At 40.2% G+C, this 15,822-nt stretch overlaps 1 protein-coding gene across 10 annotated transcripts in view; it reads left to right on the top strand.

Annotated features, from left to right (window-relative positions):
* The first annotated feature begins 6,817 nt into the window (after window positions 1-6,817).
* The window catches only part of LOC144295641 (phosphatidylinositol 3,4,5-trisphosphate 3-phosphatase TPTE2-like), a 174,220-nt gene continuing 165,215 nt past the window's right edge, over window positions 6,818-15,822 (top strand). For 4 of the 10 annotated variants that reach the window (XM_077867925.1, XM_077867927.1, XM_077867929.1 and 1 more), the window contains exons 1-2: window positions 6,948-7,433; window positions 8,250-8,339. In XM_077867925.1, the coding sequence (XP_077724051.1) occupies window positions 8,281-8,339 (59 nt within the window). In that variant the 5' untranslated portion in view covers window positions 6,948-7,433; window positions 8,250-8,280. The other 6 variants (XM_077867921.1, XM_077867930.1, XM_077867924.1 and 3 more) reach the window with 4 other exon arrangements.

Consider the following 15,822-nt stretch of genomic DNA (forward strand, 5'->3'; position numbering starts at 1 on the left):
AAAGATTCGAGCAGAACTCAACGAAATCGAGACCAGAAGAACTGTGGAACAGATCAACAGAACCAGGAGTTGGTTCTTTGAAAGAATTAATAAGATAGATAAACCATTAGCCAGCCTTATTAAAAAGAAGAGAGAGAAGACTCAAATTAATAAAATTATGAATGAGAAAGGAGAGATCACTACCAACACCAAGGAAATACAAACGATTTTAAAAACATATTATGAACAGCTATACGCCAATAAATTAGGCAATCTAGAAGAAATGGACGCATTCCTGGAAAGCCACAAACTACCAAAACTGGAACAGGAAGAAATAGAAAACCTGAACAGGCCAATAACCAGGGAGGAAATTGAAGCAGTCATCAAAAACCTCCCAAGACACAAGAGTCCAGGGCCAGATGGCTTCTCAGGGGAATTCTATCAAACGTTTAAAGAAGAAACCATACCTATTCTCCTAAAGCTGTTTGGAAAGATAGAAAGAGATGGAGTACTTCCAAATTCATTCTATGAGGCCAGCATCACCTTAATTCCAAAACCAGACAAAGACCCCGCCAAAAAGGAGAATTATAGACCAATATCCCTGATGAACATGGATGCAAAAATTCTCAACAAGATACTGGCCAATAGGATCCAACAGTACATTAAGAAAATTATTCACCATGACCAAGTAGGATTTATCCCTGGGACACAAGGCTGGTTCAACACCCGTAAAACAATCAATGTGATTCATCATATCAGCAAGAGAAAAACCAAGAACCATATGATCCTCTCATTGGATGCAGAGAAAGCATTTGACAAAATACAGCATCCATTCCTGATCAAAACTCTTCAGAGTGTAGGGATAGAGGGAACATTCCTCGACATCTTAAAAGCCATCTATGAAAAGCCCACAGCAAATATCATTCTCAATGGGGAAGCACTGGGAGCCTTTCCCCTAAGATCAGGAACAAGACAGGGATGTCCACTCTCACCACTGCTATTCAACATAGTACTGGAAGTCCTAGCCTCAGCAATCAGACAACAAAAAGACATTAAAGGTATTCAAATTGGCAAAGAAGAAGTCAAACTCTCCCTCTTCGCCGATGACATGATACTCTACATAGAAAACCCAAAAGTCTCCACCCCAAGATTGCTAGAACTCATACAGCAATTCGGTAGCGTGGCAGGATACAAAATCAATGCCCAGAAGTCAGTGGCATTTCTATACACTAACCATGAGACTGAAGAAACAGAAATTAAGGAGTCAATCCCATTTACAATTGCACCCAAAAGCATAAGATACCTAGGAATAAACCTAACCAAAGATGTAAAGGATCTATACCCTCAAAACTATAGAACACTTCTGAAAGAAATTGAGGAAGACACAAAGAGATGGAAAAATATTCCATGCTCATGGATTGGCAGAATTAATATTGTGAAAATGTCAATGTTACCCAGGGCAATATACATGTTTAATGCAATCCCTATCAAAATACCATGGACTTTCTTCAGAGAGTTAGAACAAATTATTTTAAGATTTGTGTGGAATCAGAAAAGACCCCGAATAGCCAGGGGAATTTTAAAAAAGAAAACCATATCTGGGGGCATCACAATGCCAGATTTCAGGTTGTACTACAAAGCTGTGGTCATCAAGACAGTGTGGTACTGGCACAAAAACAGACACATAGATCAGTGGAACAGAATAGAGAATCCAGAAATGGACCCTGAACTTTATGGGCAACTAATATTCGATAAAGGAGGAAAGACTATCCATTGGAAGAAAGACAGTCTCTTCAATAAATGGTGCTGGGGAAATTGGACATCCACATGCAGAAGAATGAAACTAGACCACTCTCTTTCACCAGACACAAAGATAAACTCAAAATGGATGAAAGATCTAAATGTGAGACAAGATTCCATCAAAATCCTAGAGAAGAACACAGGCAACACCCTTTTTGAACTCGGCCATAGTAACTTCTTGCAAGATACATCCACGAAGGCAAAAGAAACAAAAGCAAAAATGAACTATTGGGACTTCATCAAGATAAGAAGCTTTTGCACAGCAAAGGATACAGTCAACAAAACTCAAAGACAACCTACAGAATGGGAGAAGATATTTGCAAATGACCTATCAGATAAAGGGCTAGTACCCAAGATCTATCAAGAACTTATTAAACTCAACACCAAAGAAACAAACAATCCAATCATGAAATGGGCAAAAGACATGAACAGAAATCTCACAGAGGAAGACATAGACATGGCCAACATGCACATGAGAAAATGCTCCGCATCACTTGCCATCAGGGAAATACAAATCAAAACCACAATGAGATACCACCTCACACCAGTGAGAATGGGGAAAATTAAGAAGGCAGGAAACAACAAATATTGGAGAGGATGCGGAGAAAAGGGAACCCTCATACACTTTTGGTGGGAATGTGAACTGGTTCAGCCACTCTGGAAAACTGTGTGGAGGTTCCTCAAACAGTTAAAAATAGACCTGCCCTACGACCCAGCAATTGCACTGTTGGGGATTTACCCCAAAGATACAAATGCAGTGAAACGCCGGGACACCTGCACCCCGATGTTTATAGCAGCAATGGCCACGATAGCCAAACTGTGGAAGGAGCCTCGGTGTCCAACGAAAGATGAACGGATAAAGAAGATGTGGTTTATGTCTACAATGGAATATTACTCAGCTATTAGAAATGACAAATACCCACCATTTGCTTCAACGTGGATGGAACTGGAGGGTATTATGCTGAGTGAAGTAAGTCAGTCGGAGAAGACAAACATTATATGTTCTCATTCATTTGGGGAATATAAATAATAGTGAAAGGGAATATAAGAGAAGGGAGAAGAAATGTGTGGGAAATATCAGAAAGGGAGACAGAACGTAAAGACTGCTAACTCTGGGAAACGAACTAGGGGTGGTAGAAGGGGAGGAGGGCAGGGGGGTGGGAGTGAATGGGTGATGGGCTCTGGGGGTTATTCTGTATGTTAGTAAATTGAACACCAATAAAAAATAAATTAAAAAAAAAAGAGAGAGAGAGAGGCAGAGACATAGGCAGAAGGAGAAGCAGGCTCCATGCAGGGAGCCCGACGTGGGATTTTATCCTGGGTCTCCAGGATCGTGCCCTGGGCCAAAGGCAGGCGCTAAACTGCTGCGCCACCCAGGGATCCCGGTATTAACTCTTCTTAAAATATTTGGTAGAATTCACTGGTGAATTCATCTGATCCTGGCTTTGTTTGGGAATTTTTGGATTACTGATACAATTTCATTGCTAGAAATACAAAATCTGAACAGACCTATTACTCCCTGATTCAGTTTTGGAAATTTATATGTGTCTGAGAATTTATCCAGTTCTTCTAGGTTGTCCAGTTTGTTGACTTATAAAGTCTGTATTTCTTAATATGAGGTACAGGGCTGTTTTTGCAACTTCTGCTACTCCCTCCCCATGTTATTTATGGGAGCATTAGATAATGTTTATGGTTTCCCCAAAAGTTCCCATACTGTCCAGGGCTTCCATGTAATCATTTTTTATGATTTTCCCGTGTGGAATTTCCTCACCACTTTTTTCTTCCTAGCTTTTTTATTTTTTTTACTGTTCTTTAGGTCTAAGCTCTAGTGTGATCTTCTTCAAAAAACCAGTTTTGAAGTTCCAGAGGAGGCCAATGGCCCTTCTTTCTGTTCCAGGGAGTGTTGACCTCTATCTTTCATTTCAAACATATTTTTAAACCTATTTCCTGAGCATAAACTTTCTTGCTTTAATATCTGTAGTCTTTCCATGTGTTTTTCTTTTTATAATTTCTTTTGACTTCTGTACATGAGGGTATGCATCCTCACATACTTCTTAGGTTGTGTTAAGAGTTCATATTTGGTTGAACTTTAGTTTTGGGAATCTTGAGGGATCTAAGTTGAGATGATTTGCCTTGGTTTCTGCTGGGTGCTAGGGTTACTACCAATAGAACCATTTCAATTTAATTGATCAGATTGGAGTTTCTTGGACTATGAATGTGGCATCAATTCAAATCTCAGGGAGAGTATAAAGCTGGTTATAAAACATTATGGAGACTATTCAAATTAAAATTATTAATATTTTAAAATCCAATGCCAACAGAGACAGAATGATTTGCTTGTAGGTCACTCTGTCAGCTTATAAGTTTTTTTTCAAGATCCAGGCATCTGAGGGAATCTCTATTCATTTATTAGCTGACCATTATGATAATCAAGCTGAGTTCAATGGCCACACTTTACAAAGAATAGAGACTTTACAGAATTTTGAATTAGAATTTTCTTTTTTTAATTTAAATTAAATTTAATTTAATTTAATTTACTTTTATGAGAGACACAGAAAGAGAGACAGAGACATAGGCAGAGAGAGAGAGGCAGGCCCCTGCAGGGAGCCTGATGGAGGACTCAATCCTGGTTCCCCCAGGAACATGACTGAGCCAAAGGCAGACACTCAACCACTAAGCTACCCAGGCATCCCTAAATTAGAAATTTCTAATCAGAATTCAGAAAAGTCACTAAACACTTGGACAGCTATGTGCAGAAGAATGAAACTAGACCATTCTCTTACACCATACACAAAGATAAACTCAAAATGAATGAAAGATCTAATGTGAGACAAGAAGAATCCATCAAAATCCTAGAAGAGAACACAGGCAACACCCTTTTTGAACTTGGCCACAGCAACTTCTTGCAAGATACATCTATGAAAGCAAGGGAAACAAAAGCAAAAATGAACTATTGGGGCTTAATCAAGATAAGAAGCTTCTGCACAGCAAAATAAACAGTTAACAAAACTAAAAGACACCCTACACAATGGGAGAAGATATCTGCACATGAAATGTCAGATAAAGGGCTAGTATCCAAGATCTATAAAGAACTTATTAAATTCAACAGCAAAGAAACAAACAATCCAATCATGAAATGGGCAGAAGACATGAAGAGAAATCTCCCAGAGGAAGACATAGACATGGCCAATAAGCACATGAGAAAATGCTCCGCATCACTTGCCATCAGGGAAATACAAATCAAAACCACAATGAAAAAAAAAAAAAAACCACAATGAGATACCACCTCACACCAGTAAGAATGGGGAAAATTAACAAGACAGGAAACAACAAGTGTTGGAGAGGCTGTGGTGAAAGGGGAACCCTCCTGCACTGTTGGTGGGAATGTGAGCTGGTGCAGCCACTCTGGAAAACTGTGTGGAGGTTCCTCAAAGAGTTAAAAATAGAACTACCCTACCACCCAGCAATTGCACTGCTGGGGATTTACCCCAAAGATACAGATGCAATGAAACGCCAGAACACCGGCACCACAATGTTTATAGCAGCAATGTCCACAATAGCCAACCTGTGGAAGGAGCCTCAGTGTCCATCGAAAGATGAATGGATAAAGGAGATGTGGTCTGTATATACAATGGACTATTACTCAGCCATTAGAAATGACAAATACCCACCATTTGCTTCAATGTGGATAGAATTGGAGGCTATTATGCTAAGGGAAGTAAGTCAGTCAAAGAAGGACAAGGATTATATGGTCTCATTCATTTGGGGAATATAAAAAACAGTGAAAGGGAATAAAGGGGAAAGGAGAGAAAATGAATGGGAAATATCAGAAGGTGACAGAACATGACAGACTCCCAACTCTGGGAAACGAAAAGGGGTAGTGGAAAGGGAGGTGGGTAGGGGGATGAGGTGACTGGTTGATGGGCACTGAGGGGGGCACTTGGCGAGATGAGCACTGGGTGTTATGCTATATGTTGGCAAATTGAATTCTGATTTAAAAAATATACAAAAAAGTCACTAAACAAACAACAATAAACCCTGGGGAAAGGGAAAAATTAGAGATTTGCAGTTATTTTAAAAGTCCAGTTTTCAATAAAATATTGAGACATGAAACAAGTACTGCGATCTTCAAAATAGTTTCTTCGTCTCTTTTTCATCTTCTTATGGGAGAATGGAAGGCTAGAAGGAACTAAGGCTGTCTTTTTGTCCTTCCCTTAGGTCAGGCAAGGCTCTGGTAAAGTAGTTTCTCCTTAGGACAAGTCTTTCTCACATAGAACGGAATGCTCTGGGCATATTTCAAAATGGTATGCCCTTGAGGTCATCTGAATTGAGTGACCATGTATTACTCAGTTTTGTATCTTGTGAAGTACTTTTAGAAATATTAAACATAAAAAAAAAGAAATATTAAACATGACCTTAATTTCTTTTCCCTGCCTTCAGCTGTGACCATTTATTCAGCATCAGAACATGTACCAACACAGACTGTCAAACAGATGTTTCTTATTTCTTTTTGTGGTAATTCTTATATTGTAATTTTCATATAGAAATTTCTAATGTTTCATCTACATTTTTAAAATTTTCTTTTCACATTTTTTCCCTTTCTTTGGCATTTGTTTCCACCTTCTCAGATTTACTCTACCAGGAAAATGGGTGTTTTAAATTTAAAACTAATAACTAATTGCTTCCTCTCAATCCTATGAAATGATAGCTTGCATAAATAATTTTTGTTCTGAGTCCTGTAACAACTTTGCCTATTTTAGTCTTATTTGATATTTACCAGAAAACATTTGGCTCTCTGATCATTCTCTTTCTCGCAGAATAAAAGATATAAAATAAGACAGTCTGCTCTGAGATTATTATCCTGGGTTCTTTGATCTTGGTACTCCCCTATCCCCCATCTTTAAGGGGATCTGCATCTATTTTTAAGACCCTGTAGCCTGGAACCAAATTCACTGTATTCCCCACTCTACTACTATCTCAGGACCCCCTGGAATCTGTTGTTTGGGGTTGCCATGGACACAGAGTTCTTATTCCAGTACTGGCTTATTACCAGCACCAGGTAGAGACCTAGGGGTGGTGGGGGTCTCTGGACAGGGGCATCCTGTACTCTTCCCTCTATGTTAGCTATTGTTGCCCCTCATCCTCATAGAGAGTGAGAAGAACATAATGTTTTAGAGGGAGGGCTAGAGGGTGAGGGGAGAGGGCAGGATGGAGGTATTTGTGGCCATAGACAGGACGTTTTGCCTTGTGCTCATCTTTGGGGAGCATTGATAAATGTTTGTCTCTTTCCTGGAGACCTCCCAGAACCTCCTCACTTTCAGGGAACCAGAGTGGTGGGGGTGTGGGGTGAAGATATGTGGGCAGGATAGGCGTGCACTAGGCGGATGTAGGACCAAATAGCAGTAACCTTGTTGCTGGCCAGGAATTGGGACAAATATGACTTAACAGACTTGGTTTGGGAAATTAAAAATTTATAAAAAGGGAAAGAAGTTAAAGCCACTATCCTGAAAGGCAGCGGGAAAGAAGACTACTATTAGGAGCTCTAGTAATGTTTGCTCCCACTTAGGAAAAGTTGTATCCAAGGCACAATATCTTAGTTATTCTGTTCCTGCCACGCTTCTACTGCAGCTCCTCAGAAGCAGCCCTGTCTGCAGGTAAGCAGATCCAGGGTTTGTGGGGAGGAAGTATCCTTAGATATGCAGCTCTGCCTTGGTCCATCCCGCTTTTCTGGCCACCTCTGGAACAGAAGGTAGTAGCCTCAGAACTTTGGGGTTCCTCTTCCTGCTGCCTGTGAGGTGGTATTCCTTGAAGGCACAGAATTTACAGATGGCTGGCCCTTAAAGCCAAAACTCAAAATTAACATTTATGCCCAAACTGATGTGTTTATGAAAGTATTTTTTTCTATTTGTTTTCATTTTTCTCTCCTTGTCCAGAATTTAGGACCTTGTGGCACTCAGTCTGCCTCCTTGATAAATTGGCAATGTACTTGGCAATGTCTTATTCTCCAATGACTTCTCATTGTTCTGTAAAATGTTGAAGGATGCATCTTTGCTTTCCTACTCCTTTGATTTATGCTAGATATTTCAGGATGGAAATATCATAAATCCCTATGATGGTGTAAAATTGGTTTGAAACAAATTTTGTTTCACTTGCAGGGTCCTATGTATTAAGAGAACAAACTTTAAAGTGTCCTGTCTTTGAACTAAACTTTAATTGCATGTTCAGAAAACTTTTTCTTCCATTTCTCTATCCAAAATTAAATACTGAGGGGAAAATACAAAAATGCATATTTCACAGGATTGATAAAATTGTACAATATTGTATATTTTATAACTTTGTGGATTCAAGATTTTAGAAATGCTGATCTATACCCAGTAAGTTCTATGTGTAATTTTCTTTATAATTGGGCAAATAGCTTATTGTTTTAAATATACTGAATATAAAATTCATATGTGCCTTTCTTTTTTTAGATGAATTGTAAGTTAAATATAAGACAACATCATGCAGAGATTAAAGAAGAACCCTTTATATCTCTGGCTCATGCATCAAAAAAATAATAAGTAAGTGATAAAACTCAAATTTACTAAATTTTGATCATAATTCTCAGCCTTGGTTAATAGAATAGGGAATATATGTATACCTTCTTTCATAATGAATGTAAACTGTATGTAAATGAAATTTGACAAACTCGAAATTTAAAGACCTTGTATTATGCTTATAATTTCTGTAAAATACTACAGCTTAGGCAGTATGCCAGTAACAATATGCACTTGGCAGTCACAGTCACTTTTTTAAAAATTTAAATTCAATTTAATTAACAAATAATGTATTATTGGTTCCAGAGATAGAATTTAGTGATTCATCAGTTGCGTAAAATACCCAGTGCTCATTCCAAGTGTTCTCCTTAATGCCCATCACCCATTTAGAGCATCCTTCCCACTCTATTCTGCTCCAGCAACCTTCAGTTTGTTTCTTATAGTTAAGACTCTCGTATGGTTTGTCTCTCTTTTTCCTCTTATTTTTTCTTCCCTTCCCCTATGTTTATCTGTTTGTTTCTTAAATTCCACATATGAGTGAAAGAATATAATTGGCTTTTTCTGGCTTATTTCACTTAGCATAATACCCTCTAGTTCCATCCATGTCATTGCAAATGGTAAGATTTCTTTTTTTATGGCTGAGTAATATTCTACAGTATATATATCTATATATCTATATATACCTGTGTATGCATACATATATATGCATGTATATATATACACACCACATCATCTTTATCCATTCATCTGTCAGTGGACATCTGGGATCTTTCCATAGTTTGGCTATTGTGAACATTGCTGCTATAAATATGGGGGTGCATGTACTCCTTCTAATGTTTATATTCTTTGAATAAATACCTAGTAGCAATTGCTGGGTCATAGGGTAGTTCTATTTTAACTTTTTGAGGAACCTCCATACTGTTTTTCCAGACTGGATACACCAGTTTGCATTCCCACCAATGGTGTAAGAGGGTTCCCCTTTCTCCACATCCTCACCATTAATTTTAGCCTTTGTGACTGGCATGAGGTGGTACCTCATTTTGGTTTTGATTTGTATTTCCCTGATGCCCAGGGATGTTGAGCATTTTTTCATGTCTTGGACATTTGTACATCCTTTGGAAAAATGTCTGTTCATGTCTTCTGCCCATTTCTTTTTTTTTTTTTTATTGGTGTTCAATTTACTAACATAGAGAATAACACCCAGTGCCCGTCACCCATTCACTCCCACCCCCCGCCCTCCTCCCCTTCTACCACCCCTAGTTCGTTTCCCAGAGTTAGCAGTCTTTACGTTCTGTCTCCCTTTCTGATATTTCCCACACATTTCTTCTCCCTTCCCTTATTTTCCCTTTCACTATTATTTATATTCCCCAAATGAATGAGAACATATAATGTTTGTCCTTCTCCGACTGACTTACTTCACTCAGCATAATACCCTCCAGTTCCATCCACGTTGAAGCAAATGGTGTGTATTTGTCATTTCTAATAGCTGAGTAATATTCCATTGTATACATAAACCACATCTTCTTTATCCATTCATCTTTCGTTGGACACCGAGGCTCCTTCCACAGTTTGGCTATCGTGGCCATTGCTGCTAGAAACATCGGGGTGCAGGTGTCCCGGCGTTTCATTGCATCTGTATCTTTGGGGTAAATCCCCAACAGTGCAATTGCTGGGTCGTAGGGCAGGTATATTTTTAACTGTTTGAGGAACCTCCACACAGTTTTCCAGAGTGGCTGCACCAGTTCACATTCCCACCAACAGTGTAAGAGGGTTCCCTTTTCTCCGCATCCTCTCCAACATTTGTTGTTTCCTGCCTTGTTAATTTTCCCCATTCTCACTGGTGTGAGGTGGTATCTCATTGTAGTTTTCATTTGTATTTCCCTGATGGCAAGTGATGCAGAGCATTTTCTCATATGCATGTTGGCCATGTCTATGTCTTCCTCTGTGAGATTTCTCTTCATGTCTTTTGCTCATTTCATGATTGGATTGTTTGTTTCTTTGGTGTTGAGTTTAATAAGTTCTTTATAGATCTTGGAAACTAGCCCTTTATCTGATATGTCATTTGCAAATATCTTCTCCCATTCTGTAGGTTGTCTTTGAGTTTTGTTGACTGTATCCTTTGCTGTGCAAAAGCTTCTTATCTTGATGAAGTCCCAATAGTTCATTTTTGCTTTTGTTTCTTTTGCCTTCGTGGATGTATCTTGCAAGAAGTTACTATGGCCGAGTTCAAAAAGGGTGTTGCCTGTGTTCTTCTCTAGGATTTTGATGGAATCTTGTCTCACATTTAGATCTTTCATCCATTTTGAGTTTATCTTTGTGTCTGGTGAAAGAGAGTGGTCTAGTTTCATTCTTCTGCATGTGGATGTCCAATTTTCCCAGCACCATTTATTGAAGAGACTGTCTTTCTTCCAATGGATAGTCTTTCCTCCTTTATCGAATATTAGTTGCCCATAAAGTTCAGGGTCCATTTCTGGATTCTCTATTCTGTTCCACTGATCTATGTGTCTGTTTTTGTGCCAGTACCACACTGTCTTGATGACCACAGCTTTGTAGTACAACCTGAAATCTGGCATTGTGATGCCCCAGATATGGTTTTCTTTTTTAAAATTCCCCTGGCTATTCGGGGTCTTTTCTGATTCCACACAAATCTTAAAATAATTTGTTCTAACTCTCTGAAGAAAGTCCATGGTATTTTGATAGGGATTGCATTAAACGTGTATATTGCCCTGGGTAACATTGACATTTTCACAATATTAATTCTGCCAATCCATGAGCATGTAATATTTTTCCATCTCTTTGTGTCTTCCTCAATTTCTTTCAGAAGTGTTCTATAGTTTTGAGGGTATAGATCCTTTACATCTTTGGTTAGGTTTATTCCTAGGTATCTTATGCTTTTGGGTGCAATTGTAAATGGGATTGACTCCTTAATTTCTCTTTCTTCAGTCTCATTGTTAGTGTATAGAAATGCCACTGACTTCTGGGCATTGATTTTGTATCCTGCCATGCTACCGAATTGCTGTATGAGTTCTAGCAATCTTGGGGTGGAGACTTTTGGGTTTTCTATGTAGAGTATCATGTCATCGGCGAAGAGGGAGAGTTTGACTTCTTCTTTGCCAATTTGAATGCCTTTAATGTCTTTTTGTTGTCTGATTGCTGAGGCTAGGACTTCCAGTACTATGTTGAACAGCAGTGGTGAGAGTGGACATCCCTGTCTTGTTCCTGATCTTAGGGGAAAGGCTCCTAGTGTTTCCCCATTGAGAATGATATTTGCTGTGGGCTTTTCGTAGATGGCTTTTAAGATGTCGAGGAATGTTCCCTCTATCCCTACACTCTGAAGAGTTTTGATCAGGAATGGATGCTGTATTTTGTCAAATGCTTTCTCTGCATCCAATGAGAGGATCATATGGTTCTTGGTTTTTCTCTTGCTGATATGATGAATCACATTGATTGTTTTACGGGTGTTGAACCAGCCTTGTGCCCCAGGGATAAATCCTACTTGGCCATGGTGAATAATTTTCTTAATGTACTGTTGGATCCTATTGGCCAGTATCTTGTTGAGAATTTTTGCATCCATGTTCATCAGGGATATTGGTCTGTAATTCTCCTTTTTGGCAGGGTCTTTGTCTGGCTTTGGAATTAAGGTGATGCTGGCTTCATAGAACGAATTTGGAAGTGCTCCATCTCTTTCTATCTTTCCAAACAGCTTTAGGAGAATAGGTATGGTTTCTTCTTTAAACGTTTGATAAAATTCCCCTGAGAAGCCATCTGGCCCTGGACTCTTGTGTCTTGGGAGGTTTTTGATGACTGCTTCAATTTCCTCCCTGGTTATTGGTCTGTTCAGGTTTTCTATTTCTTCCTGTTCCAGTTTTGGTAGTTTGTGGCTTTCCAGGAATGCGTCCATTTCTTCCAGATTGCCTAATTTATTGGCGTATAGCTGTTCATAATATGTTTTTAAAATCGTTTGTATTTCCTTGGTGTTGGTAGTGATCTCTCCTTTCTCATTCATGATTTTATTAATTTGAGTCTTCTCTCTCTTCTTTTTAATAAGGCTGGCTAATGGTTTATCTATCTTGTTAATTCTTTCAAAGAACCAACTCCTGGTTTTGTTGATCTGTTCCACAGTTCTTCTGGTCTCGATTTCGTTGAGTTCTGCTCGAATCTTTATTAACTCCCTTCTTCTCTTGGGTGTAGGATCTATTTGCTGTTTTTTCTCTAGCTCCTTTATGTGTAAGGTGAGCTTTTGTATTTGAGTTCTTTCCTGTTTTTGAATGGATGCTTGTATTGCGATGTATTTCCCCCTCAGGACTGCTTTTGCTGCATCCCAAAGATTTTGAACGGTTGTATCTTCATTCTCATTAGTTTCCGTGAATCTTTTTAATTCTTCCTTAATTTCCTGGTTGACCCTTTTATCTTTTAGCAGGATGGTCCTTAACCTCCACGTGTTTGAGGTCCTTCCAAACTTCTTGTTGTGATTTAGTTCTAATTTCAAGGCATTATGGTCTGAGAATATGCAGGGGACAATCCCAATCTTTTGGTATCGGTTCAGACCCGATTTGTGACCCAATATGTGGTCTATTCTGGAGAAAGTTCCATGTGCACTTGAGAAGAATGTGTATTCAGTTGAGTTTGGATGTAAAGTTCTGTAGATATCTGTGAAATCCATCTGGTCCAGTGTATCATTTAAAGCTCTCGTTTCTTTGGAGATGTTTTGCTTAGAAGACCTATCGAGTATAGAAAGAGCTAGATTGAAGTCACCAAGTATAAGTGTATTATTATCTAAGTATTTCTTCACTTTGGTTAATAATTGATTGATATATTTGGCAGCTCCCACATTCGGAGCATATATATTGAGGATTGTTAAGTCCTCTTGTTGAATAGATCCTTTAAGTATGATATAGTGTCCCTCTTCATCTCTCACTACAGTCTTTGGGGTAAATTTTAGTTTATCTGATATAAGGATGGCTACCCCTGCTTTCTTTTGAGGACCATTCGAATGGTAAATGGTTCTCCAACCTTTTATTTTCAGGCTGTAGGTGTCCTTCTGTCTAAAATGAGTCTCTTGTAGACAGCAAATAGATGGGTCCTGCTTTTTTATCCAGTCTGAAACCCTGCGCCTTTTGATGGGGTCATTAAGCCCGTTCACATTCAGAGTTACTATTGAGAGATATGAGTTTAGTGTCATCATGATATCTATTCAGTTTTTGTTTTTGTGGACTGTTCCACTGAACTTCTTTTTAAAGGGGAATTTTAAGAGTCCCCCTTAAAATTTCTTGCAGAGCTGGTTTGGAGGTCACATATTCTTTTAGTTGCTGCCTGTCTTGGAAGCTCTTTATCTCTCCTTCCATTTTGAATGAGAGCCTTGCTGGATAAAGTATTCTTGGTTGCATGTTCTTTTCCTTTAGGACCCTGAATATATCCTGCCAGCCCTTTCTGGCCTGCCAGGTCTCTGTGGAGAGGTCTGCTGTTACCCTAATACTCCTCCCCATAAAAGTCAGGGATTTCTTGTCTCTTGCTGCTTTAAGGATCTTCTCCTTATCTTTGGAATTTGCAAGCTTCACAATTAAATGTCGAGGTGTTGAACGGTTTTTATTGATTTTAGGGGGGGATCTCTCTATTTCCTGGATCTGAATGCCTGTTTCCCTTCCCAGATTAGGAAAGTTTTCAGCTAGAATTTGTTCAAATACATATTCTGGCCCTCTGGCCCTTTCGGCACCCTCGGGAACCCCAATTAAACGTAGGTTTTTCTTTCTCAGGCTGTCGTTTATTTCCCTTAATCTATCTTCATGGTCTTTTAATTGTTTGTCTCTTTTTTCCTCAGTTTCCCTCTTTGCTATCAACTTGTCTTCTATGTCACTCACTCGTTCTTCCACCTCATTAACCCTCGTCGTTAGGACTTCTAGTTTGGATTGCATCTCATTCAATTGATTTTTAATTTCTGCCTGATACGCTCTAAATTCTGCAGTCATGAAGTCTCTTGAGTCCTTTACACTTTTTTCTAGAGCCACCAGTAGCTGTATAATAGTGCTTCTGAATTGGCTTTCTGACATTGAATTGTAATCCAGATTTTGTAACTCTGTGGGAGAGAGGACTGTTTCTGATTCTTTCTTTTGAGGTGAGGTTTTCCTTCTAGTCATTTTGCTCAGTGCAGAGTGGCCAAAAGCAAATTGTATTGGGAAAAAGAGAAAAAGAGAGGAGAGAAAGAAGGAAAGAAAAGAGAAAGAGAAGAAAAAAAAAAGGGAAGAAAAAGAGAAAAAAAAACGGAAAAAAAAAAAAGAAGAAAAAGAGAAAGAAAAAGAAAGGAGAAAAAAGGGGGTGGGGGAAGGAAACAAATCAAAAAGCAAAACAAAACAAAAACAAAACAAAAAAAACAAAACAAACAAACAAACAAAAAAAGAACCACAGGGGAGTATCTTCTGATTCTGTGTTCTTTAAGACCCTTGGCTTCTCCTGGAAGTTGTCAGTCTAGCTGATCTTCTGGGGGAGGGGCCTGTTGTGCTGATTTTCAGGTGTTAGCAGTTGGGGGAGCTGCTGTGCCCCCGCCTGGTGCAGGGTTCAGTGGGGGTTGTTTACCCCGTGAGGCCGCAGGAGGAGCAGCCCCAGTGGCGGGGCAGCTCTGGAAACCTGGATTCAGCTCCGGCAGGAACTCCGAGCTCTCCGTCTGCAGGGCCTGGAGGCTCCGGGCGGGGCCGCTGATCTGCTCAGCTGGGGCAGGAGCGTCCTTGCTGTCCTGGGCCCTCCCGGCCTCTGCCTGTCCCGGGGTAGGCGGGATCCTGGGCTGTGTCCCGGCGCCCTGTGCTCCGGAGCCTGCGCTGTTGGATTCGCGCTCCCAGGCCGCGCAACCCCCTCCGCGGAGCTGCCGCCCGAGCCCCTCCGAGCTGCTCCGGGTCCCGCCGCGCGCTGCAGCCCTTAGGGAGCTCGGCGCACTCTCCTGGGTGCGCAGTTGCTGTTACTGTCCCCGGGAGCCCGAGGAGATCCTCGCCCTCCTGGGTCCTGCTCCAACTCCCCGCGAGCCCCTTTCCTCCCGGAAGGTCGGTGCAGCTCCTGCTCCTCCGGGACGGGGCTCTCCTGTCCTGGGGACACTCGCCCCGGCCTCAGCCCGGCTCCTCCTGGGCCCCTCCCCCTTGGAGGCCTTTGTTCCTTTATTTCTTTTTCCCCGTCTTCCTACCTTGATAGATGCGCGAACTCTTCTCACTGTAGCATTCCAGCTGGTCTCTCTTTAAATCTCAGGCCGAATTCATAGATTTTCAGGATAATTTGAAGGTTTTCTAGGTAGTTTGGTGGAGACAGGTGATTTGGGGACCCTACTCTTCCGCCATCTTCGAGAGAGAGCCTTCTGCCCATTTCTTGACCGGATTTTTTGTTTATCTGATAAGACATTTGCAAACATCTTCTTCCATTCCAGATGTTGCCTTTTAGTTTTGTTGACTGTTTCCTTTGCTGAGTCACTGTCACTTTAAGCTTCTCCTCTGGGACAGCTGAATGCTCTATTGGGGCTGCTCTGTCCATG

The sequence above is a fragment of the Canis aureus genome, chromosome 24 (genome assembly GCF_053574225.1).
Source record: "Canis aureus isolate CA01 chromosome 24, VMU_Caureus_v.1.0, whole genome shotgun sequence".
Classification (NCBI taxonomy): domain Eukaryota; kingdom Metazoa; phylum Chordata; class Mammalia; order Carnivora; family Canidae; genus Canis; species Canis aureus.